This window comes from Carassius carassius, chromosome 39, assembly GCF_963082965.1.
Source record: "Carassius carassius chromosome 39, fCarCar2.1, whole genome shotgun sequence".
In the NCBI taxonomy this organism is placed as follows: Eukaryota; Metazoa; Chordata; class Actinopteri; order Cypriniformes; family Cyprinidae; genus Carassius; species Carassius carassius.
The window spans coordinates 15,640,949-15,666,899 of NC_081793.1; the positions used below are offsets into that span (position 1 = coordinate 15,640,949).

The following is a 25,951-nucleotide window of genomic DNA, read 5'->3' on the forward strand; positions in this document are numbered from 1 at the left end:
AAAGACAAAATAAATAGTAGTTATGATTTATGTGGTTTGGAATTGGTAAAATGTGCTTAGAGAAACAAAAAATGACAAGAATATAATTTGCATAATAATTATGCACACACTGTAAAGTCCTCTGTTGAGCTGAGCACAAGTTTTTTCCCACTTGCTCGGTTGATAAAAGGCATTAAAAGCAGCCAACTGTAGTGGAAAACATGAATATGTGTTGTTGATTTATTCTGATCGGGTCACTTGAATCAGAATGCCTAAATATTTTTTCATTTTTCAATTGTCTTGTAAATCCATCAGTCATGCTCTATTTGTCTTTTTTAGATTGATGAAAGTGCAGATGCCAGTTTCTTGGGATGGGTGGTTGCTGCATATAGTTTGGGTCAGATGGTGGCCTCACCCCTCTTTGGATTGTGGTCCAATCACAGGCCTCGGCGAGAGCCTCTAGTCTGCTCTATATTCATCAATGTCTCAGCTAACATTTACTATGCCTATGTCTACCTACCTCCCTCATACAACAAAATTCACATGCTTTTGGCTCGTACATTTGTGGGCATTGGAGCAGGTAAACTTATATACACATTTCTTAAAAATAGAGGTCAGTAAGATTTCTTTAGAGAAAGAAATTAATCAATTTATTTAGTTAGGATGCATTAAATTGATCAAAAGTGGCAGTAAAGATTGTAACGTTTTGTAATGTAAAAAAATATATATTTTTTGACCTTTATATTCATTAAAGAATCCAGAAGTTTCACAGTTTCCACAAAAATAGATCTGCATATTAAAATTATTTCTAAAGGATCATGCAATATTGTAGACTGAAGTAATGGCTGCTGAAAATTCAGCTTTGAAATAAATGGCATTTTAAAATATAATAAAAAAGAAAACAGTTATTTTGCATTGTAATACTAATTTATAATATGCCTATTTTTCCTCTATTTTTGATCAAGTAGTTGCAGCATAGGTGAGCATAAGAGACTTCTTAAAAAAATCTTACAGCCCCAAACTTAATAGCACAAATTAAAGTACTTTATTTGTTTGCAGTGTTAAGATTCTTTACCCTGTCCTGTAGGTAATGTAGCAGTTGTGAGGTCTTATGTGGCTGGTGCCACTTCCCTGAAGGAGAGAACCAGTGCAATGGCTAATCTGAGCGCCTGTCAAGCTCTCGGCTTTATACTTGGCCCAGGTTTGTGTGTAGCCAATAAAATCATGTTAGTTGCAGAATGCATTTGAAGTGAAATTGGTCTGTAAGAACAGTAATTGTTCCCAACTTTGTACGATAGTGATTTCTTAAATGATTTAATAGGGATCATTAACATTAAAAGATGTTGACTGTATTAATTTCTCAGCTCTGCAGGCCATTTTGTCATTCATTGGAGAAACTGGCGTCAGTGTAAATGTCATCCAGCTTCAGGTTAATATGTACACCGCTCCAGCTCTGTTGGCAGCCTGCTTCGGGGTCATTAACATTCTGCTGGTGATATTAGTCTTGAGGTAATGTTTTAACCTCAGTATTTTGCAGCATTACTCAACAATAGTTATATGAAAGCATAGAAATACATATACATTTTAGTTTTATTTCAGGTCTGACCGAAAGGTTACATTATTTGACTGTTCTCGAATTAAGCAATACATAGAATACAAATGGTTTCATTTATTTAGGGAGCACTTTGTGGATGACCATGGAAAGCTTATCCGTGCAATTAACTACACCCCAGAAGGTAAAATATTTATTTTACTGTTTAAATACTTAAGTAGTGTACTGTTGCATTACAATGGTGTCTCTGTACAGTCTGTTTTATAATAATTCACATAATAATTCCAATGATTTTACACAGTGCTTTGTCTTTCTGCCTTTAGAGAGAGTGGATGTGGCTCCTGAGGTAGAAGGTGATATTGACCAGATTGCAGTGTTCACATCTAATGTCCTTTTCTTTGTTATTCTCTTCATTTTTGCTGTGTTTGAAACGTAAGTGGTGATATTTTCATCTAGACAAATTTTTAAAAGCTTATCTAATCATATCAAATTGATGTGTATTTTTTGTCGCCTGCAGTATATCTACTCCTCTATCAATGGACATGTTTGCGTGGACGAGAAAAGAAGCCGTTTTTTACAACGGTATCATATTGGCTGCCATTGGCTTTGAGTCCATCCTGGTCTTCCTGGTGGTAAAAGTGGTCTCAGCACGGTAAAAAAAGTTTACGATTTGTCATTTGGAATAGCTTAGTTTATGCCATTTTGATTTTGGTAATTGGATTTTTTCCCCCAACATTAATATTAGTCTAGCAGGAAAAATAGGGTGTCTTGTACCTACTTGGCAGTTTTTTGTAACCCGATTTTTTGGGACCCTAATGGTGTCTAGATTTAAAAATTTTAATGTTGCTGAGTTCAACAAATGTTTGTATAGCTGCCATCTTGAATTGATGTCAATGCAAGTGGTGAAAAATGCAGATTTTCATAACTCCAGAACCACACTGTAGTAAGTTCGTGGGAGGAAAGGAAGAGGACAAAGGGGTCGGCTGGACTGCTGACGTATTTATTAACTCCAAAATAACTTAAACTTCACAAACACCAAATGGTGGCTTTTACTCTGACATCAACACAGACACGTTCGCACAACACTTCCGGTTTACTCGTTCCGGTTTCCGTTTCCGGTTCACGTCAGCAGTCCGTCTCTCTCTCTCGACTGCTTCTGTCTCTCCTGGCGTTTTATACTCTCTCCGCGCCAGTTACTGAAACAAGAAACAGGTGTTGATAGTTTTTGCCCAAACCACTCACTTACCGCTCGTCTCCTGATTCTCTCTCCCGCTGCAGACTTCGCTAAACCACACCCCCCTGCCACATACCCCCACCGCCCGTCTCAGGCCGGGGAGCCAATAGCGGATAATAGCGGAGGGTGAGGAGGGCCCATCTGATGGCAAGGCATTCTTTCTCTATGGTGCTGTACTTAGCCTCTCTCTTCGAGAGCTTCCGGCTAATGTACAGCACCGGCCGTTCCTCCCCCTCTATCTCCTGGGACAGGACTGCCCCCAGCCCCCTGTCCGACGCATCTGTCTGCAACAGAAAAGGGAGAGAAAGATCAGGAGAGTGTAATAACAGCCCGCCACACAGAGCAGCCTTGACCTGGGTAAAGGCCTGCTGACATGGCTCCGTCCACTGGACCGTATCTGGCACCTCCTTTTTAGTAAGGTCAGTCAAAGGGCTGGTGAGGTCCGAATAATTAGGAATAAACCGTCTATAATATCCCGCCAGCCCCAAGAACTGCCTTACCTCCTTTTTGGTCTTGAGATGTGGGCAGGTCGCAATAGCGGCTGTCTTATCAATTTGGGGACGCACCTGTCCATGCCCCAAGTGGAAGCCCAGATACCTTACTTCCACACGCCCAATCGCACACTTCTTTGGGTTGGCCGTGAGCCCCGCTCCCCTCAGCACCCTCAGGACAGCCCTCAGATGCTGCATATGCCGCTGCCAATCATTACTAAATATAATGATATCATCCAGGTAGGCAGCCGCATATGCAGCATGGGGCCACAGAATCTTATCCATGAGGCGCTGAAAGGTAGCTGGTGCCCCGAACAACCCAAATGGAAGGGTAACAAACTGGTGTAATCCAAACGGTTAGTCTTTACTTTGCATAATGGAGACAAGGGGATCTGCCAATAACCCTTTGTTAAGTCCAATGTCGACTAAAAACGAGCCGAGCCTAGCCACACAGAACCGGACTGAGCCGTCCGTTTTCGGAACTAAAACTATCGGGCTCGCCCAGTTACTATTGGATTCTTCTATTACCCCCATGTCAAGCATAGCGCCTAATTCAGCCTGAACTACTTTTTTCTTGTGCTCAGGTAAGCGATACGGCCGGCTGCGAACTACCACGCCCGGCTCGGTCTCGATATGGTGCTGAATCAGGTTAGTACGGCCCGGTAGGGGCGAGAAGACGTCGGCAAACTCTGCCTGTAATTTCGTTAAATCAGTGAGTTGGGACGGCGAGAGGTGATCTCCACCTGGAGCCAGGGCAAGGGATTGTGGTTTGATATTCGCCTGTGATCCGAGATCATCCCCCCCCCCCCCAATCACTGCCTCATCCCGTTCCTATCGGACCGTATTACCTCAGTAGCTCAGGTGGCGGTTTCGGCACCAGTGTAGTAAGTTCGTGGGAGGAAAGGAAGAGGACAAAGGGGTCGGCTGAACTGCTGACGTATTTATTAACTTCAAAATAACTTAAACTTCACAAACACCAAATGGTGACTTTTACTCTGACATCAACACAGACACGTTCGCACAACACTTCCGGTTTACTCGTTCTGGTTTCCGGTTCACGCCAGCAGTCCGTCTCTCTCTCGACTGCTTCTGTCTCTCCTGGCGTTTTATACTCTCTCCGCGCCAATTACTGAAACAAGAAACAGGTGTTGATAGTTTTTGCCCAAACCACTCACTTACCGCTCGTCTCCTGATTCTCTCTCCCACAGCAGACTTCGCTAAACCACGCCCCCCCTGCCACACACACATACAAAGACAAATGAACCCAACCACTATTTACTGGTGAAAAATAGGCAAATGTCACATTTTAGGCTCAAATCAATGTCACTTTTGCTATTTTGTCATGCAAGAATTTCCTGCATTTAGCCAAATGAAACTATAGTCTTTTCTCTTAAATCACTTGCAAGGTTGTTAAATTGATGGCAATCACTTCAAGTGGCATAGATTGGCAATGTGATAATACTAGCTAATTAAAAGCAAAAATCATCAAAACCCTGTTTCACCGATCATCATTTTTCTCCACCTCACCAAAAGTGACCCCAGTGGGTTTTTTTTTTCAATATCCTTGCAATGAAAGCATAATCGAAACCAAGCAGGTACATGGGACCATATTTTTCCTGCTAGACTGTATCTGTATTTCTCAATTGCAATATCATCTCATTTATTTTATATGTTTTGAAGAACCCTGAACTTTTAAACCTGCTTTTTTACTTCATTCTGACACATCAACATCTCATTGTAGATGACTAGCCATAAAACCTCTGATTGTTTTAGACTTACAACAGGTCATCTTAGGAAAACTTTATGTCAGTTCTGCTGTACCCAAGACATATACAATGGATGTTAGCAGTTTTTGAACATGACTTTCTCATTGCTCTCAGATAAAATCAGTTCTGCTTTTGGTTTATTTTCAGGGTAGGAGATCGGCCACTGCTGCTTGGAGGCTTGATTCTCATATTTGCAGGTTTCTTTATCTTGTTGCCATGGGGAAATCAATATCCTAAAATACAGTGGGCAGGTGAGATATCTGACTAACTTGGCAAAGTTTTATTTTATTTTTATTATATATATATATATATATATATATATATATATATATATATATATATATATATATATACTTCAATGTGTAATAACACTGTAACTGAGGCACCTTAAAATACAGTGTAACCAAGATATATATTTGAAATAAATGCTTATGAATGTTTTTTGTCTTCTTGCTTCTGCAAAAATTATTAAGCTGAATATTGATTCTGAAAACTTACTATATATATATATATATATATATATATATATATATATATATATATATATATATATATATATATATATATATATTCTCAAATATGAAATTTATTTGTATTTTTAATTAAATAAATGCATCCTTTGTGAGCATAAGAGACTCTTCTAAAAACATACAATCATTTTACCAACCCCATACATTTGAATGCTAATGAACAGTATATTAAATAGTATATTAAATTTGTGTTTATAAAACTTATAATATCTCCATAAACAGACATTGAGAATAACACTATGCCAGCAACCACCCCACCCTCAAACATGTCTCTGGAGCCCACTGGATGCCCGTCTAAACAGACCTGGTGCTTTTTTACCCCTGTAATTCATCTTGCACAGTACATTACCTCTGACATCCTAATTGGAGTGGGTTATCCAACATGCAACGTAATGTCCTACACTTTATACTCCAAGATACTGGGCCCCAAACCACAGGTAAATCACTTCTCTTTTGAAATTTGAAATCTCAAATTAAAGTAACATGATGATTAATTAAATCAATGTTATTTATTCTATTCCCCAATTGCGTGTGAACTCAGGGGGTTTACATGGGCTGGCTGACAGCATCAGGAAGTGGTGCACGGACCCTCGGGCCTGTGTTCGTCTCTTACGTCTACACCATCCTGGGACCCCGATGGACCTTCAGTGTTATATGTGGCATAGTACTAGCTGCAGTCGTTCACCTCAGTGCTATGTACAATCGACTCATTGCCTTCTCTGTACGCCATGGAAGGATTAATGACTAGGGATGTTCTTTTTGGTTATTTTTCCTAAGCGACAGTTAACTGTTAACCGACAAGATTATTTTAAATTAAAAACGATAAGTGTATGTGACCCGTTAAAAATACTAACATTTTGTTTAAGCAAACCTTTTTAAATTATTTGGATAAATTACTGAAAGTATAATTAAATGACTTTTTAAGCTATTTAATTGATTGTATTAATCAGTTAAATATTCTTATGGTCGGTTAACCAGTTAAAATGAACATCCCTATGAATAATGTCATTACTGACAGGTGCCTCCACCAACTACATAAGGACAGTTTAGAGAAATGGGCCTGACTTAAAGATGGAAAACATCATGTATGTTAATTCATAGACAATTCTATAAATTGTTTAGCTTTTTGTGTAGCAAAATCATGATTCTGAAGGGCCTTAAGTGGGTGTACATGTAAATATATGATAACTTTATTATTTCTGAATGTTGAACTACAGTTTCTCTTGTTACTTAAACTGTGTATTGAACCACTATTGAAGCAGCATTACATGGCTCCACAACATAAAAAAAGTGAACAACGGCAGACCCATGTGAACCGCAGTATTAAAAATTATTGGCAGCTTAATGGGTTCTGAAGCATCGCAGATTGTGAGGCCTAAGTACTGTGCGGTTGTTTAACACTTTATGATTGTTTTGGTTTTAATAATCTATTTTTATTAACTCAAATTTCTGGTGTTGTAAAACCTTAACAAATGTGTTAGGTGATTTATGTAAATCTACATTGATGGGACAGGCTTGAAGGCAATGTTGGTGTTTCTTTCTTTTTAATAACACTAAGCTTAAAAAAATAGATGCTGAGCATCACTTAATTTTGGTTGAATCCATAATTACTGTGTGTTTTGTTTGTCAAAGCTCATAGAATTTTAAAGCACAATATTTCTGGAAAACTGGCAATAAATTGTTTTTGAAAACAGGAAGTATGACATGCTTTCTGAGGCCAATAATTATTTTTAATATATTAATTATTTTTTAATATATAAAAAATGATATATTTAACAAGACATCTGTTTGTCATTTTTGAAAAATACAAAAAATGACATCCATTCCAGTTATTCAGTAGTTGTATTCAAAGGTTTTATCCTCAGATCGTCACTGAGCCACATAAGCTGGAACAAAGCTTCTTTGAAATGCCACTCCAGACCGTGGATGAGGTTTGTTCAGACAACGTGTCAATTGTACTGAGAAAGTTCTAGTGTAGGATGAGCTTGTGACAAAAACAGGATGCAAAAAGACGACTGTGGCTGTACATACACAGCAACCCTCTTGTATACATGTAGGTTTAACACCAGTTAGTCGTTTGACACTTCGTGATCTCACTTTGTGATTATGATGCAATTTTCAGCAGCCACAAAACCATCATTCTTGTAATGCACTGCAAGTGAGATCATGTAACTGATCTTCTTCTCATGTTCATAGTTGTGGATTTTCCAGCAGTGTGTTTCAACAGGCCTGAAGCACCACGACCATCCGGCACAATCATTCTGTTTGCAAAATGTGTAAAAGAATTTCTTATCAGAGTAGACTTGAAAAAACAAGTAATTTTTGTAGTGCCCAGGTTTCAAGTAAGGTTTTTTTTTTCAAGTTAAATATAATAACCCTGGTTTATAATCACCATTTATTGTATTTCTTAGGACAGGCTCCAAGTTTGTGTTTTTGGCTGCCACAGTTGAAAGTTGAAACAGCCAGTTTGGCTCGGACCACAATGGTGTTCAGGGAGAGCACAGTGACCACATGAGGAACAATGACGCCATGCTGGAGAGAGAATAAGAACAGAAAGAAAGTGGGGAGAGAGTAAGAAATAAACACAGGAAACAATTTAAATAAATTCAGATATACTTACAAGGTTTCACAGACCGTCCACATTTTCGCCCATCCTGTGAGATAAATAGGGAAATGTCATTTAAGCTATTCCTATTCCAGAGACGGACTTAGACAACAGAAATTACCTTCGATGGGCACATGTCACACTTTGGATAGTGTTTACTGCTGACATACAGTACAGACCAAAAGTTTGGACACACCTTCTCATTCAAAGAGTTTTCTTTATTTTCATGACTATGAAAATTGTAGTCACACTGAAGGCATCAAGGGCTATTTGACCAAGAAGGAGAGTGATGGGGTGCTGTGCCAGATGACCTGGCCTCCACAGTCACCGGACCTGAACCTAATCGAGATGGTTTAGGGGTGAGCTGGACCGCAGACAGAAGGCAAAAGGGCCAACAAGTGCTAAGCATCTCTCGGGGAACTCCTTCAAGACTGTTGGAAGACCATTTCAGGTGACTACCTCTTGAAGCTCATCAAGAGAATGCCAAGAGTGTGCAAAGCAGTAATCAAAGCAAAAGGTGGCTACTTTGAAGAACCTAGAATATGACATATTTTCAGTTGTTTCACACTTTTTTGTTATGTATATAATTCCATATATAATCCCACATGTGTTAATTCATAGTTTTGATGCCTTCAGTGTGAATCTACAATTTTCATAGTCATGAAAATAAAGAAAAATCTTTGAATGAGAAGGTGTGTCCAAACTTTTGGTTTGTACTGTATATCGCTCACAAACGGCAAAATCTGAGAAGGAATGAAAAATATTAGTTGTAATTATTAAACTACCTCGAAGCAGTTAATAACAGCATTTATAGCAAATTACACTCCAAAATAAAATGATTAAGTGCATGTTTAGTCCTCAATGCAATTGAAATATGTATGGTTTTTTAATTTATGTATCTCTTCTGGGTCAAAACAAGCTGTTTTTTTTTGTGCACATGTAACCTTCATCCTTTGGTAGAATGATATCTTTGGGGCTCAGATTGGTGAATAGTGGAACAGGTGACTGCTTACGGCCTGTCTTTCTGTGTTTAGAGGGTGGTTATCATGATCAACCTGAGAGTGAAGAATAACACTGGACTATTACACCCTTTAAATGTTTTATTATATTTATTAACATTGACAAAATATTCCTATAATATCTGGTAATCCAGCATAGAGGAGGGAGAATACTCAAAGATACGGGTCAGAAGAACAGGAAGATCCATATGGCGTTATTTTTTAGTCAAAAGTTATCAGCGTGTAAGACATGCTCACGAGAACATTATGTTATTTCACACGTGCAAAAATGAACCTTCAGCTGGCATGATAAAAGTACTCGCGCACAAATTGACCAACCAAGAGGTGTACAGGTAGCTGCGAGCGAGCGCCTGGCATACTCTCATAGGTTAACTCTGCTTGTACAGTGGAATCCTGCTCGCGCGCAGCGGGCTTCTGCTCGCGAAGTGCTGTTTTGCTCGCGCAGTGGATTTCTGCTCGCTCAGCTGATTTCTGCTCCCTCGAGTCTACATGACTTTTGACAATTTGGGGGTGGAAACCAAGGAGGGCACTGACCCTCTTATGATTGGTCACTTTCACACAGGGACATCCTTGTACCTTGATTGACAGCTCTCATTACAGGAAGCACGGAGTTGGGTTAAGTTACCACCGAAGAAGAGTGAGAATGAATTAGAATGAGTTCCCTTTCATAGGTCACTTCGATGCTGCGGTGACGTCACCACGTATGGGAACACCTTCGGTGTGACGAATGTCTGAAGCCCTATACCATCCCGCCAATCCTATTGGCCAAATAGCGCGTGGCACCGCCCAGCATGCGTAGGCATATATATACCTGGTGCCGCGCGCCATTTACCTCAGATTTCATTCCTTCAGTACGAAGCGAATCTTCTGTGCCCTATTGTCTCGCGTTCTCAGCGATCGTCACGAGCAGTATACTCCTCTCCGCGGACGCGATGAGTTTCAAGAAGTGCAAGGACCCGTGTACCAGGTACATCGTTCAGGGGGACACTCATGACAGGTGCGTAGTCTGCCTAGGCTTACACCACGCACAGGAGGCGCTTAGCGGCCTTTCTTCATGCCCCCATTGCGATGGCCTGCGACTCAGGGTCCTTCGCTCGAGGGTAGATGTGTTCTCCGATGTCGCCGTGTCTAACCCCCGCCACACCACTTCTGCGACTGCCGAGGCACCGCACGAGGTGATAGCTTGGGGTGACACGTGTGACATGGAGCTCGAGGACAGTTCAGCGATGGAAAATTACTCTCCACATCGCTCGCTCTCCCCTACCCTAATACACAGGAAAACTTTTGAACCTGTCGTCTTTTCCTGTGAGGATTTACGGCCCACACCGGGGGCATGTAGTGCCATCTCCTTCGGTTGTGACCGCCATGATGACGACGTTCTTTCCACTGCGGCCTCGGGGTCCGAGGACTTCACGGCCGACACGAGCCCTCTCCCTCCTAGTGGACAGGAGAGGCGTGTTTCCCCCTCCTACAGTGAGCTGTTGGATGTGGTTTCCCATGCAGTGGGTACATTGGGGCTGGAATGGGAGGTTGAGAAGGCCGAGGCCCAACCTTCTTCGAAGCTGGACGACCGTTTTCTAACTAGTCGGACACCTGCGCAGCCCCGGAGGCCTTTACCCTTTTTCCCGGACCTCCACCAGGAGGTTTCGAGGTCCTGGAAACAGCCGTTTGCGGAGCGCATCACGAACGCTGCGGCCGCGGATTTCGCCACCATTTCGGGCATGGCGAGTCACGGCTATACAGCGATACCGCCGATGGAGGAGACTCTCGCCGAACATCTTGCGCCTAATTCGGCCGCGGCGTGGAAGTCCCGCCCCCTCCTCCCCTCGAAGGCGTGTCGAGTCACGTCTAGTTTAGTGGGAAAATCCTATATGGCCGCTGGTCAAGCGGCTGCTTCGCTTCATTCCATGGCGGTCCTTCAGGCCTACCAAGCGGAGCTGTTAAAAGGATTGGACGAGGGGGACGGCATTACGCCTGAGGCGGTCAAGGAACTACGGCGAGCAACTGATTTGGCGCTTCGTGCTACCAAACATACTGCTCGAGCAGTGGGCCGTTCCATGGCTGGATTAATTACGGTTGAGCGCCACCTCTGGCTTAATCTCACCGATATAAAGGAAAAGGATAAATCTTTCCTCATGGATGCCCCTGTGTCTAAGGACGGTTTATTTGGAGAGGCGGTCACTTCAGTGGTGGAGAAGTTCACAGCAGCGAAACAACAATCAGCCGCTTTCCGCCAGCTGATTCCCCGCAGACCCAGAGAGGTTGAACGCCGTCAGGCGCCCGCGCGTTCTCGCTCAACCTCCTCTCACCGCCAGCGAGTGCCCTCTCGGGAAGAGCCTTCACCTATGGCGCCCCCTCGCAAGGACTGGGGCCCTAGGGTTGTTCCACCGGCTCAACAACGCCAGCGAAAAAGGTTTAACCTGAGTTCGACGGCCAAGGCCTCTCGTTCTCGGGCACATAACAGCAGCTCCTGATTTTTTCGCTGCCTGCCAGGGACTGTGCCCTCCGCTAGAGAGCGCTGTTGGACCGCTTTCGCGCATCCAACACTCTCATTGCAGTCCCCACGCTCAAACCCTGACTGTTTCGCCGCAAACAGCGCCTCGAACAGCATTGGAGCGAACTGTAACACCAATCGCTTCCTCAGACACTATGCACGATCCAGTTTTCAGAGCTCGAGGAGCGCTTCAAAGGGTCTTCATCGAATGGCCCGTCATGACGGCTCGCTCAGCCGCCGCTGTTTCGCTAGCGGCAGAGCCCGATGCTCAATCTGTTGGCCTAATTCCTGCCGTGGACACGTTTCAGGATTACGTACAACGAGATACAACGCCTGCTCTGCATATACTTCCCCTGTGCACGAACACCGTGAGTCTTTCGTGCCCGGACATTTCTATGTGTGCAACAGCGTTGCAGGAAACGAACATGTTGAAACCGCTAATATTGTTTCGGGCCGCGTGGGAACGCTTGCCCGGCATTTCTCAATGGGTGTTACGCACAATTTGTCACGGATACACCATTCAGTTTCGGAAAGGCCCGCCCCCTTTCCGCGGAATTCTCTCCACGGTGATGAAACCGATGGACATGGCGGTGCTGAGACAGGAAATGTTAGCTCTACTGAGCAAAGGGGCTATAGAAGAAGTACACCCCTCTCAGATGGAGTCAGGGTTTTACAGCCGTTATTTTGTGGTACCAAAAAAGGACGGCGGATTACGACCCATTCTGGATTTACGCCGTCTAAATCTTGCACTCAGGTCGAGCAAATTCAAGATGTTGACGGTAAAATCTATTTTGTCTCAGATTCAACCAAACGACTGGTTTGTCACGATCGATCTGAAGGATGCTTATTTTCATATTCAGATCATCGAGAGACACCGGAAGTTCCTCAGATTCGCTTTGGAGGGCAAAGCGTATCAGTACCGCGTTCTTCCCTTTGGCTTAGCGCTAGCTCCCCGTACATTCTCAAAATGCATGGACGCAGCTCTGGCCCCGTTGCGGCTCCGGGGCGTCCGTGTGTTAAACTATCTGGACGACTGGCTGGTGTTAGCGCAATCTCAGACTCAAGCACACTCTCATCGAGATATTGTTCTAAATCATTTACACAGCCTGGGTTTACGCACAAACTTCCAGAAAAGTGTATTAATCCCCTCTCAACGGATTACCTTTCTGGGAGTAGATTTGGACTCTCGCGCGATGACAGCAAAGCTTTCTGTCCCGCGCGCTCAGTCGATTACGTCATGCGTTCAGCACTTCAGGGCGGGTCACACAGTGACAGTGAGACTGTGCCTCAGACTACTAGGTCTAATGGCGGCGGCGCTTCCCGTGATTCATCTGGGTTTGCTTTACATGCGCCCGTTTCAGTGGTGGACGAAACGACAGAATATTTCACCCCGTTGTTCTCCGCATCGAACGATCTCGGTGACGCGGAGGTGTGTGATGTCGTTAAAACAATGGACATCAGCCGAATTTCTCCTCACCGGGGTTCGGCTGGGAATTTGTGCTTCCCGAGAGACTGTCACGACAGACGCGTCTTTGACCGGGTGTGGAGCTGTTTGTCAGGGGCGCCCAGCCCACGGAGTGTGGACAGCGGCACAACGCAGCTGGCACATAAACAAATTGGAATTACTGGCGGTTTTTCTGGCTCTCCAGTATTTTTCGAGTCTACTGACCGGCCGTCATGTGCTTCTCAGAACGGACAACACTGCGGTCGTGGCTTATCTGAACCATCAGGGAGGATTACGTTCTCGCCCTCTGTGCAGACTGGCGAGGCGGATTCTTCTTTGGTCTCACGAAAAATTTCTGTCGATCCGGGCTGTTCACATCCCCGGACGACTGAACTTCGGAGCGGATTTATTATCCAGGCAGACTCTGGAACAAGGGGAATGGAGATTACACCCCCAAACGGTGAATCACCTATGGCATATTTTTGGGGAAGCGGAAGTGGATTTATTCGTGTCGAGCACGACTACGCATTGCCCGCTATGGTTCTCCCTAAGCCCTCCATCACCCCTGGGTCTGGATGCGCTAGCTCACAGCTGGCCCAGGACCAGCTTGTATGCGTTTCCTCCGATTCGGCTGGTCCCAGCGGTATTATGCAGAATACGGCGGGACAGAGTGGGACAGCTGTTGCTGGTGGCTCCGCGATGGCACACACAGCCGTGGTTTGCGGATCTCATCAATCTGTTAGCGGGCTCTCCGGTGGAGATTCCCCTCAGACGGGATTTATTATCGCAAGCACAGGGACGGATCTGGCATCCGAGGCCAGATCTGTGGAACCTGTGGGCGTGGCCTCTGAGCGGAGTGAGTTGATATGTCCCGGTCTTTCTGCTGAAACTACCGAGACTATACTGAACTCTAGAGCAGTTTCTACGAGACGCTTATATGCTTTCAAGTGGAAACTGTTTATGACATGGTGTGAAACTCATGATGTGGATCCAGTTTACTGCCCTGTGGCTTCAGTACTGGAGTTTCTTCAAGACCGTTTTTCGGAGGGATTGACACCAGCCACCCTGAAGGTTTATGTGGCAGCTATCTCAGCTCACCATGAGCATATAGGTGGTGTTTCAGTGGGTCGTCATCCACTGGTTTCTCGCTTTATACAGGGTGCGCGATGGTTGAGACCTTTCCGCCCTGTGCGAGTTCCTTCATGGGATTTATCCATTGTGTTACTGGGTTTGTCAGGGCATCCGTTTGAGCCCCTGGAAACTGTATCGGATAAGCTCCTGTCTCTGAAGACACTTCTTCTCATGGCTTTATCCTCCCTTAAAAGAGTTGGGGATTTACAGGCTCTCTCTGTCTCACCCTCGTGCATGGAGTTTGCACCAGGCTCTGTGAAAGTGTTGTTGCGACCTAGGCCTAATTATGTTCCTAAGGTCGCGTCTAATCCTTTTCATTTTCAGCAGGTGGTCCTGGAGGCCTTTTCTCCTGCTGCGACAGAGTCTGGAGATCTAAGTCTTTGCCCTGTGAGGGCGTTGAAGACTTATGTGGATCGCACTGCCCCATGGCGTGAGTCCGACCAGCTGTTTGTCTGTTTTGGACATAAGAATAAGGGCCATGCAGTTACGAAACAGCGCATGTCCCATTGGCTGGTGGAGGCTATTTCCTTGGCCTATGAGGCGCGCGGGCTCGCTTCGCCCTTAGGAGTAAAAGGTCATTCCACGAGAGCAGTGGCTTCTTCTCAAGCCTTTCTCAGTGGATCTTCTATGGATGATATCTGTGCTGCGGCAGGCTGGTCCTCACCGAGCACTTTTATCAGGTCTTACAGTCTGGATGTGAGGATGGCTCCTGGCTCCCGGGTTCTCTCCGCTTGAGCAGATGCTTCCTTGGATCCAAGCTATCAGGTACGTCAGGCGTGATGGTATAGCGTTCCCATACGTGGTGACGTCACCGCAGCATCGAAGTGACCTATGAAAGGGAACATCTCGGTTACGTATGTAACCTTGGTTCCCTGAATAGGGAACGAGATGCTGCGGTTCTGGCCGTGCCGTACCTTGATAGCTTTCTTCTCTTCTCGTCATGAAATCTGAGGTAAATGGCGCACGGCACCAGGTATATATATGCCTACGCATGCTGGGCGGTGCCACGCGCTATTTGGCCAATAGGATTGGCGGGATGGTATAGGGCTTCAGACATTCGTCACACCGAAGGTGTTCCCATACGTGGTGACGTCACCGCAGCATCTCGTTCCCTATTCAGGGAACCAAGGTTACATACGTAACCGAGATGTTTTCTAATATACATAAAATGTCTCTGCACGTATAAAATGCTGCGCAGATCATAGTTAAATCATTTACCATCGATGTATATATTTGCGAACGATGAAGCCTACGTTTTGTTAAGTAAGTTAACATTAACGTTACATATTTTTGAGCAACAAGTAACGTAACTAGCTAGCCTATTCGTTCTGTAGCTAACGCCTTAGCCAACACTTGTGATGCTGATCGCCCGACACTCATTTTAAAACTTTTAATCTTTAAAAACTGCATCTTAGACAACTAACGTTAGGCTAACTGAATCATAACATAATTGTTTTCACATGTAAAAGTACATGTGAAAACAATTATGTTATGGTTTAGCATCTTCGGTGTTAACTTAACCCAACTCCGTGCTTCCTGTAATGAGAGCTACAAGGTCAATCAAGGTACAAGGATGTCCGTGTGTGAAAGTGACCAATCATAAGAGGGTCAGTGCCCTCCTCGGTTTCCGCCCCCAAATTGTCAAAAGTCATGTAGACTCGAGGGAGCAGAGACCAGCTGAGCGAGCAGAAATCCACTGCGCGAGCATAATGTGCTCGTGAGAATGTCTTACACGCTCATAACTTTTGACTAAAAAATAACGCCATAGATCCATATCATTGGCATCTCAGCTGCATTGCTTACTAAAGATCAGCAACAACAACAGATAAGAATGATAACAGATTATGAAGTCTCTGAGGCAAATTTTCATTAACATTTACTCACCATTGTGCCATACCAAACCTGTATGACTATTTCTTCCATGGAATATAAAAGGACACATTAAGAAGAATTGTGTGGGTCTCAAGTGTTTCAAGTTTCAAAAAGTTTGCAAAAATACAGTAAAAGTAACTTGATGAACATAGTAGTAACAATTGAAGCCATGTGATAGCTTTGTGTGAGATCAACCAGCACAATTCAACTTTTATCTTCCACTGAAGAAAAAAAAAGTTGATAATTGCAAAATGTTTATTTTGGGTTAAACTGCTGAAAACAGCATTTAATAATGCAGTATGTTTGCAAGTAAAACATGTACAAGTACAAGTTGTTGCAAAAAAAATATACAAATATATATATATATATATATATAAAATCAAAATAAATCATGCATGGCTTAGGAAAGAACGCCGTTCCTCATGCCTTTATTCTGATTTTTCCAGGTGATTGTCATCTGAGAGAAACTGTTGGCTAGTAGAGTTGTGACGTTCGCGAACGAACCGATTCTTTTGAACGGCTCATAAACATGAACGATGGGAGCCGAGTCGCGGCTGGAGGGGAGCCGTTCTTTCTGTCGTTCTTTTTTCCTATGCGTATTTCACACAGATGCACACAAATGAGCTCCTCCGCGAGACAGAACAGTTATAGGGGGAGGGGCGCACCCAGCGCAGGCCAACCCTTTATAGCGTGATGATATTAGTTATTAGTTGTGCATGTTCATTGCAGCCCACTTTGTTATTGTTCATTGACTTGAAGGGGCTGATGTCCTATTTGCAAAGTTTACAATAGTAATAGTATGTAGTATGTAGACATTTCCATTTTATTTATTCTAATTTTATCTACTTTAAATATTTTTTGTTTTCTATCAAAATGTTCTTGTGTGATAACAATGTTCTTGTGTGAAAGTGTTTGTAGTAAAAGCTGTTTTGCACAGAAATTCATTGCAGCCGGCTTTGTTTTTGATGTTTATTTGAGTAGGTATTGTATGAATAACATAAGTCAACGTAGCTTTACACACACACACACACACTTTGTACTAAAGGTAAATCCAAAATAGTGATGTCACTGTCTAAGCAGAGGGATTTGTGCAACCCTATGGAATATAGTCCACACATGACAAATGAGGTAATAATCAATATTTCAGAATAATTCAAACTCAGATATTGGTGTGTGTGATATCTGAGTTTTAATTATTTGGCTACAAATCTCACCTCATCATTCCTCCCAGTGATTATTTCCAGGATAAACTGAGATGCCCCCAAGCTGGCTTCTTAAAACTGACTAAATAGTTAAAAAGAGCCAAAAGAGCCGTTCTTTTGAACGGCTCTTTGAAAGGAACGGATCGCGAAGATCCGGATCCCCTCAAAGAGCCATAAATCCCATCACTATTGGCTAGCGGCTTCACTAGGCATTCAAATGGGGGGTCTGTTACCATGACTACCTTGGCTCCTCCCTCCTCACTCAGAAAGCCTTGAAAAAACATGACCGCTTCCTGCACAACAGCGTTGTCTTGACTTATCAGAATGTACTACAGTGACCACATTTGACGTCAAATGACTTTTTTTTTTACCTCATCATCAAAAAGGTGATGGTTGAACATATTTATAGTAGCAGAACTCCTCTTGCCTGTTAAACTGGCAGTACCTAAGAGGTCAGAAAAACAAAGAGGTTGATGGCTGCAAAATGCATGTGGTGCAAGTGTCAACATGCATTTCAGAACAGCTAAATAATAAAACCACAATCTGCTGCTATTTCCAAAACACTGCAGGTCAACAAGAGCAGACATAATCCTGTCAGTTATAAAACCACACACACACACACACACACACATTTATATGCATATTCAGCAGGCTTTGGCTTGTTAAAAGGGGCTACACAACTTTTTCAACACATTCCACAGATGAACATAAAAGTGCTTGCAGGAGGACGACCAAATGCATTCACTTACTCTCTTGTCAGTCTTTTAGGTAAGTCATTTTATTGCATATTTCAGTGACAAAGAACACAACTAACTGACATTTTCATTAAGATATAGACAGAATTAAACTTTATAAGCAATTCAAGAACTGTGTAACTTGATAATGTGCTGATGTTAATGGATAAGCCTTGTGTTCAGGCTTCTTAAAAAGTGTGATTACATTTCAAATTTTCAGTTCCTTGCTTTGGATACGCAGATATAAATACAACTGTTAGCCTTCATTGAAGCAAGAAATCAGAAGTCATGAGTCAGAAGTCATGTCCTCTGAGAAAAACTAATTTAGAACATTTTGTACTTTTTGCATTTTGCATTCCATTCACTGGATACTGCAACCTTATGATCACTAAAAACTACTGAAGTGATGTTATTGATGTTTCTGCTCATATACTACCATTAGCTCAGAGAACTTGGAGAGATGGCAGAGAAAGACTTTAGGTCTTTATCAGAGGAAATCAGTTCCTTCTGTCTGGTTGCTGAGGCTCGTTCTGGGACACAAGTTATCCAGCCCTTCCCACGCTCTCCAAAACTGATCAGGAGAACTGGAGCCATCTCTCCAAAACCCTTAGAGGTAAAGACAGATTTTCTAACCTGCCAGACAAATACACGTAAGAATGCCAGGGATATTGTTAAAAGTTGAACATAATAAATAATGAATAAACTTTAAGACTTGCTTTAATGTTAAAATATTTGGGGTTGGTAAGTATATGTATGTATATATATATATATATATATATATATATATTTTTTATATATATATATATATATATATATATATATATATATATATATATATATATATATATATATATATATATATATATATATATATATGTTTAAGGATTACTTTTTTTAAGTCTTATGCTCACCAAGGCTGCATTAGATATTAGATAATATTTTCTAATTTTGAATAAAAGTCCAACCTCAAACCTTTGAGCAGTAGTGTGCAGTAATAAATAAATAATTCAAAAACATAATAATTGTGTAAACAGCTGCCAGTCTGGTTGGAGGACTTGAAGAAGGAGAGGAAAAGAACAGAGTACCATCTGGAGTCTATTAAAAAGCGGCAAGCAAACCTGAATGTAAGTTGATTTGATTTTGAACTGTGATTTATATGACCGGTGGTTGGTGTGATGGGCTTGGGGGCATCAGCCAAACAAGGAAGTTGATCTGAGGCAAGAACAGTTCCCACATTATATTCTGAATAACAGTCTCTGATGAATCATTCAAAATAAGACCAAGAAAGTAGACTGAATCCGATAAAGCCTCAACTCTGCTGTAAACTACTAAAATTGTAAAATAACTAATGAATCATACATCTCTGCTGAAGATGAGTTCAGAGGCAATGAAGCAGCAGGTACAGGAGTGCTTTGAAGAGCTACTTATGGCTCTGCAGAGGGATGAGAAAGCTGTTCTGGACATGATAGAGCAAGACCGCCGGGAGACCAGCAGTAAACTAAACCGAATTCTTCAAGACTGGAATCAACACCTTGGTCTCCTGCAGAAACACATCAGCACTATTCAGTCAGCTCAACAGTGCTCAGCAGAATCCATGAAGCAGGTAACCATCAAATGAAACTTATTTCATGTCAATGTTATAATCTTGTTGACAAAATCTGTGAATCACATATATTCTCTTCTGCTTGTTCTCTGTTTTCAGCCTTTTCCTGAGGATTTTACGTAAGACCATGTTTTTACATTTCACAAATAACGGATTTTGTGTTAGGTCTTTAATACAAATGTTTTACAGCAACATGCCTTAGTTCTCTTAAACAGTAGCAAACATGCTATACATTACAATGTAATGTGCAAATTACAATTACAATGAATACAATGAATACAGTTAAACATCTATATAACAATGTATCTTATTCAAATAGCTGTCGTAAGAAACTGGACCCAGCTGAAGAGGAGATCAAAATGAATGAAGAAAGGATCCAGAAGCTCATGAAGGTTCTTAGGAACATCTCAAAAGATCTGAAAGCCCAGCTACAACGAAAGAACCTGCTGCTGGGTAACACCATTAGCCCCTGAAATTCATAATTTTGATCTGTATAAATCACGTTAATGCTAAATATATTCTTATATTCATACACACACACACACAAACACACACACACACACACACACACACACACACACACACACACATATATATATATACACACTCACCTAAAGGATTATTAGGAACACCATACTAATACTGTGTTTGACCCCCTTTCACCTTCAGAACTGCCTTAATTCTACGTGGCATTGATTCAACAAGGTGCTGAAAGCATTCTTTAGAAATGTTGACCCATATTGATAGGATAGCATCTTGCAGTTGATGGAGATTTGTGGGATGCACATCCAGGGCACAAAGCTCCTGTTCCACCACATCCCAAAGATGCTCTATTGGGTTGAGATCGGGTGACTGTGGAGGCCATTTTAGTACAGTGAACTCATTGTCATGTTCAAGAAACCAATTTGAAATGATTCAAGCTTTGTGACATGGTGCATTATCCTGCTGGAAGTAGCCGTCAGAGGATGGGTACATGGTGGTCATAAAGGGATGGACATGGTCAGAAACAAGGCTCACGTAGGCCGTGGCATTTAAACGATGCCCAATTGGCACTAAGGGGCCTAAAGTGTGCCAAGAAAACATCCCCCACACCATTACACCACTACCACCTGCCTGCACAGTGGTAACAAGGCGTGATGGATCTCAGTTACAAGGGCCACAGATAGTTTGTGAGACAACCTCCAAACTCTGAATTCAAGCCATAGTATACAGTGAAGACTGTGAAGCATGGTGGTGCAAGCATCATGATATGGGCATGTTTCTCCAACTATGGTGTTGGGCCTATTTATCGCATACCAGGGATCATGGATCAGTTTGCATTTGTCAAAATACTTGAAGAGGTCGTGTTGCTTTATGCTGAAGAGGACATGCCCTTGAAATGGTTGTTTCAACAAGACAATGACCCCAAACACACTAGTAAATGAACAAAGTCTTGGTTCCAAACCAACAAAATTAATGTTATGGAGTGGCCAGCCCAATCCCGGACCTTAATCCAACGAAGAACTTGTGGGAAGATATCAAAAATGCTGTTTCTGAAGCAAAACCAAGAAATGCAAATTAATTGTGGAATGTTGTTAAAGAATCATGGAGTGGAATAACAGCGAGGTGCCACAAGTTGGTTGACTCCATGCCACACAGATGTGAAGCAGTTTTAAAAAACTGTGGTCATACAACTAAATATTAGTTTAGTGATTCACAGGATTGCTAAATCCTAGGAACAAAAACGTTTGTACAAAATAGTTTTGAGTTTGTACAGTCAACAGCAGACACTGCTATTCTTTTAACACACCCCTTTCAACTAATTGCCCAATTGCACAGCCAAGAAATGTTCTGAATATGTTGTAAATCAGCTGTTTCTGTATATTCTTGCATTTTATCTTGACAGACTCCTCTAATGTGGTGTTTGACAAACGGACCTGTCACAAACAGATCAAGGTGACCTCAGAAGGACGCGGCCTGTGCCTTTCCTCAGAGGACTGCTGCATTCCCAATGACCCTCTAAGGTTTGATCAGTTATACTGTGCCTTGGGCACTGTTGCTGTTAAATCTGGGCAGCACTACTGGGAGGTAGATGTGCACTGCTGTTCATCGTGGGCTGTGGGCATGGCTTATGGTAGCCTACAGAGGAGAGGTCGGGACAAGGGTGCCAAGCTTGGACGGAACAGGTGCTCGTGGAGTCTTGAGTTTCAGGATGGGCATCTCACGGCCTGGCACAACGATCGACATGTGGCACTACCAGTCACAGCAGCTCGGGCAGCACCAAACAGAGTAGGGGTGTTTGTAAAATATCAGAAGGGTCGTTTGGTGTTTTATAATGCTGAGACTATGAGAACGCTGCAGGAGTTTTCAGCAGTGCAAACGGCTGTGTTTGACAGAGCACATCATCAATTCACTGAGCCTCTCTACCCAGCCTTCCGCTTTTTTTCACCCAAAGACAAAGGCCATCATCATATGGAAATCTGCAATCTCAGTCTTTAATTATTGTTAGCAATATTGAAAACGGCTGTGCTGTTAATAAACAACATTTATTTAAAGTATAAATCTTTGGTAACATTATTTTAAAATATTATTATCACTTTTGATTCATTTATTTGATCCAGTCTTTGAATAGAAGTGTTAATTTCTTTAAAAAGACCCCAAACTTTTGAATGGAAATGTACGTTAGATTTCTTAGATACAGGAAATCTCTCTGAGCATCAGTTATTAATACTGCAAGCATATAATACATACTATCTTGTACCAAAAAAGCAAAGTAAACTTTAAAGAACAGTCTACTGTACTACCTTATACAAAACAATGTAAAAATGAAGCGTTCAGATGCAAAAGCCTGTAAGTGCCATCTGAAATTTTCTTCTAAAATTAGCATTTTTATCAGGCTCATAGGTTCAGTAATTTTACTTTAATGGCAATGTATAGGTCCTTCTCTGTGCTATTAAAGTGAAATAAATTAACATTAATACAGGAGCCTGATAAAATTGCTAATTTTAGATGAAAATTTCAGATGCCACTTAAAGGCTTTTATGTCTTAACTCTTCAAATATAGTATAGGATTAAACTGTTTAAGCTTGTATTTGCAAAGAATTATGTTGTATTGTGTTTACCTGTTATCAATAAACTCTTCATTGTGGGTCTCTTGCCCTCCATATTCCATAATTTAGTCACCTTATGTAATCTGTGATTGTGAGAGAATCATTCAATTGCAAAGTGTTACAAATGTGGAGATACATTACGTTGGATATTTTGCCAGTTTTACTGACAGGAAAATAACTGGACACACTTTAAGACTTTTTAAATATATTAATTTGTATTGTAGTAACAACTTATATTTACCGTGGTGTACCAACACAGAGAATTTTCTGGAAGCCTATAACTCCAAGAGCATATCCAGAAAGAAATGACAGCTCTGGTCTGCAAACAGATATTGTGCGTTACTCTTCTTGTTGTCTAGAGGACACAGAAGTAGACTGGGACTTTGCAGTCACTGCACTGTGATGTCCTCAGAAAGCGTCCTGTGTTTTGCATGAATCCTCAGAGAAGATCAACAGCGACAGAGACATCAGAGACAGTCCACACAGAACCTTCTCTGCTCCAGAAGGAGAGAAACAACCTAATCTAAATCTGTAAAAGAAACAAACATGTTCACATATGAATGATTTTGGTGGGTCTGTTTATCTCCAATAAACAGACATGCCAATATCTTATGTGATGAGTGTAGCATGGATTATTAATTTTTTTAATTAATTATATTTTAATTATTTACCTAGAGCAATATTACTGATGACTGAAAAGAGGCATCTTGGAGTTGTTTTGGTCTTCTCTGGAAAGTATACTTGCCTCAAATATCTTAAGTATAAATTTAACGAATCAAGTATATGAAATGCTAAATCTTTTTTTTTCTTTCTTTGATTAAGTTTACATTTTTGTTGTGCAGATTATGTCTTACATTCTTGTGTTCAGCTGTAATTTTTTTTTTTTTTTACTTTTTATAATTACCTTATAAAGCTTACTTTATTTAATACATCAACTTCTAAATGTTCTTGAAAATCCTGTTGCACACAATCTACTATGTACGGTTTTATTTTATTATTATTATTATTTAAAATCCCATGCTACGTGTACTGTGTTAACCTAACTGAGACTTGTTATAGCTCTTATATATCATTGCTCATTTTGTTGTTTTTGATTGCTTCCACTGTCCTCATCTGTAAGTCGCTTTGGATAAAAGCGTCTGCTAAATGAATACATGTAAAATGTAAGTGCACATTTTGTAAGTAAAAAAACAAAACAAACATGCCTTAAAAGATCAACTCTAACAACTGACTAATTTGCCACATTTATCATTAATACAATTAAAACCATGAGTGCACAATTTTGCACACCACAATCCGTCAAGCACATCTAACCAGCAAACATACTCTCATTCACATCCTTCTCTTCACTCTCTGAGGTCTCCAAACTCATCCTTTCATCCTACTACTTGTCTGGTTAATCCTATTCCATCTCATCTCCTTCGAGCCATTTCTCCTGTAGTTGTACCTGCACTCACATCATTAACACATCTCTTAACACTGATGTTTTTCCCTCAGCATTTAGACAGGCTCGTATAACCCTTCTACTTAAGAAACCCACCCTTAACTAATCTTTTTTAGGGAACTACAGACCAGTTTCCCTTCTTCCTTTCATTGCAAAAACACTTGAATGAGCACTTGAAAGAATCTAGATACTGTGAAAAAACGCGGTTATATAGTTTATTATATTTAACTGATGAGACGAGAATTATGAGAATACAAAATATTTATCGATAAATAAATAAAATAATAAATAAAAAATAGAATACACTATGCAACCATCTAGGCCAGGGATTCCCAAACATTTCTGTCAGCTGAACCGCTTTGATCTAAAATATTTACATGAAATACCCACTGAGATTTTAATAATTGAAATTTAAAATATTTGTTCACTTATCTTGTTTGTTAAAGTAAACAAATTGTTGGAGCTATTTAGTGCTGTGTTTAGATTTCATTATAAGGGACTAGTATGCACCAGGTTAGGCATATGGTTTTTTACCGGAGCGGGAGAGGCACAGGAAATTTGCTTTGTTCTGTGTTTGCTCGACTTCAGTCAAAAATAAACCACGTCTTGTTGAATTTTAATACTTGTTTGGACCTGATGTTTTTCCCACCCGCGTACACCAAAACCCACGGTGCATCAGTGGCCTTTTGATTTTGTTTGATTTGAACTTTGACTCGAGTTCCTTTTCTTTTAGTTTTGTTTGTTACTTCGTTGACAAACGGCCACTACATTCAAGTAAAAAACCGGCCTTTGAACTCTTCAATACTGGACTAAAAGGATCGCTTGGATGTGGATTTATGGACAAAAGACATTAAGCAGTCCTAGATTCAGCCGAGGTGGCGACAAGACGCATTCTCTGGCCCAGATCACACAAGACTTCAACCTTCTCAAAGACACTGGTAAGTCAGCGATAACTGTTTTAGAGCCGTAATGGAAAACGGCCAAACGAGTGGAGTTTGACAGTATTTCATAAGGAATCGGTTGAATGTCACACATCTACGCATGGCCACGTGCCTTCATTCATGCATAAAAAGTCCGGCAGTGTGTGTTTGTTTTAATGAAGAGGATCTGACGATCAATAATCATTGTGTGTTTTGCAAACCTGCTCTCTTGTGCGTCAACGAACTGTGTGATTTGTTTGTAAACAAAAAAGGAAAATAAATAAAAGAAACGGAAATGTCCGACGTTGGTGCAAACGATACTGAAAAGCCAAAAAGAAATGTTAAAATGTCTGCTAAAGGTATAGAATATAGTGTGATGACACTCCAGGAAAAAAGGAGTGAAAAATGCAAACATGCCAAAAAGTGTATGAAAAACATGAATGAGTTAATGACATCAAAGGAAAATGTTGAGTCAATGAAGAATGAGCTTTCTGTGTTTGTAAGGTGTTGCGAAGACGCACATGATGTCCATAAATCTTTTATGAGTCTACCTTTGCCTAAAGATGAAGTTGAAAGACAAAGTAAATATTTCACGGACAAAATGACAGAATATCGTGATTTCACTGAGAAGGTAAAAGGATGGCTCTCTGACGCGCATGATTCACGTGCTGAGCAAAATAAAGATACTCCTGATGATCAATGTAATGCTGATGAAGTAAATCCTGAAGACAGTGTCTCCAACGTTTCAAGTGTAAAAGCGAGCATTGAAAAGGCGCACTCTCAACTATCACGGACTTCTTCGACGTCATCTGCGCGCATTAAAGCAGAGGCCGACAAGGCAG

General features: G+C 41.5%; 2 protein-coding genes across 5 annotated transcripts in view; both read left to right on the forward strand.

Moving 5' to 3' along the window:
- The window catches only part of LOC132121471 (major facilitator superfamily domain-containing protein 8), a 50,058-nt gene extending 42,898 nt beyond the window's left edge, over positions 1 to 7,160 (forward strand). For all 3 annotated transcript variants that reach the window (XM_059530879.1, XM_059530878.1, XM_059530877.1), the window contains 9 exons: positions 319 to 559; positions 1,067 to 1,180; positions 1,344 to 1,488; positions 1,657 to 1,715; positions 1,855 to 1,963; positions 2,049 to 2,183; positions 5,170 to 5,273; positions 5,775 to 5,989; positions 6,094 to 7,160. In XM_059530879.1, coding sequence (XP_059386862.1) covers positions 319 to 559; positions 1,067 to 1,180; positions 1,344 to 1,488; positions 1,657 to 1,715; positions 1,855 to 1,963; positions 2,049 to 2,183; positions 5,170 to 5,273; positions 5,775 to 5,989; positions 6,094 to 6,300 — 1,329 coding nt within the window. In that variant the 3' untranslated portion in view covers positions 6,301 to 7,160. The remainder of the gene's footprint in view (positions 1 to 318; positions 560 to 1,066; positions 1,181 to 1,343; positions 1,489 to 1,656; positions 1,716 to 1,854; positions 1,964 to 2,048; positions 2,184 to 5,169; positions 5,274 to 5,774; positions 5,990 to 6,093) is intronic.
- Positions 7,161 to 17,938: 10,778 nt separating this feature from the next.
- Positions 17,939 to 22,178, forward strand: LOC132121472 (tripartite motif-containing protein 14-like). 2 transcript variants are annotated; one of them, XM_059530882.1, is made up of 7 exons: positions 17,939 to 18,087; positions 18,496 to 18,666; positions 19,088 to 19,177; positions 19,426 to 19,656; positions 19,756 to 19,775; positions 19,976 to 20,109; positions 21,542 to 22,178. In XM_059530882.1, exons 2-7 carry the CDS (start codon positions 18,514 to 18,516, stop codon positions 22,132 to 22,134), a joined length of 1,221 nt encoding a protein of 406 aa, XP_059386865.1. In that variant the 5' UTR covers positions 17,939 to 18,087; positions 18,496 to 18,513; the 3' UTR covers positions 22,135 to 22,178. The 2 variants fall into 2 exon arrangements, with proteins under 2 accessions (XP_059386865.1, XP_059386863.1); XM_059530880.1 differs by lacking the exon at positions 17,939 to 18,087 and having other exon boundaries at positions 18,330 to 18,666.
- Positions 22,179 to 25,951: the final 3,773 nt, after the last annotated feature.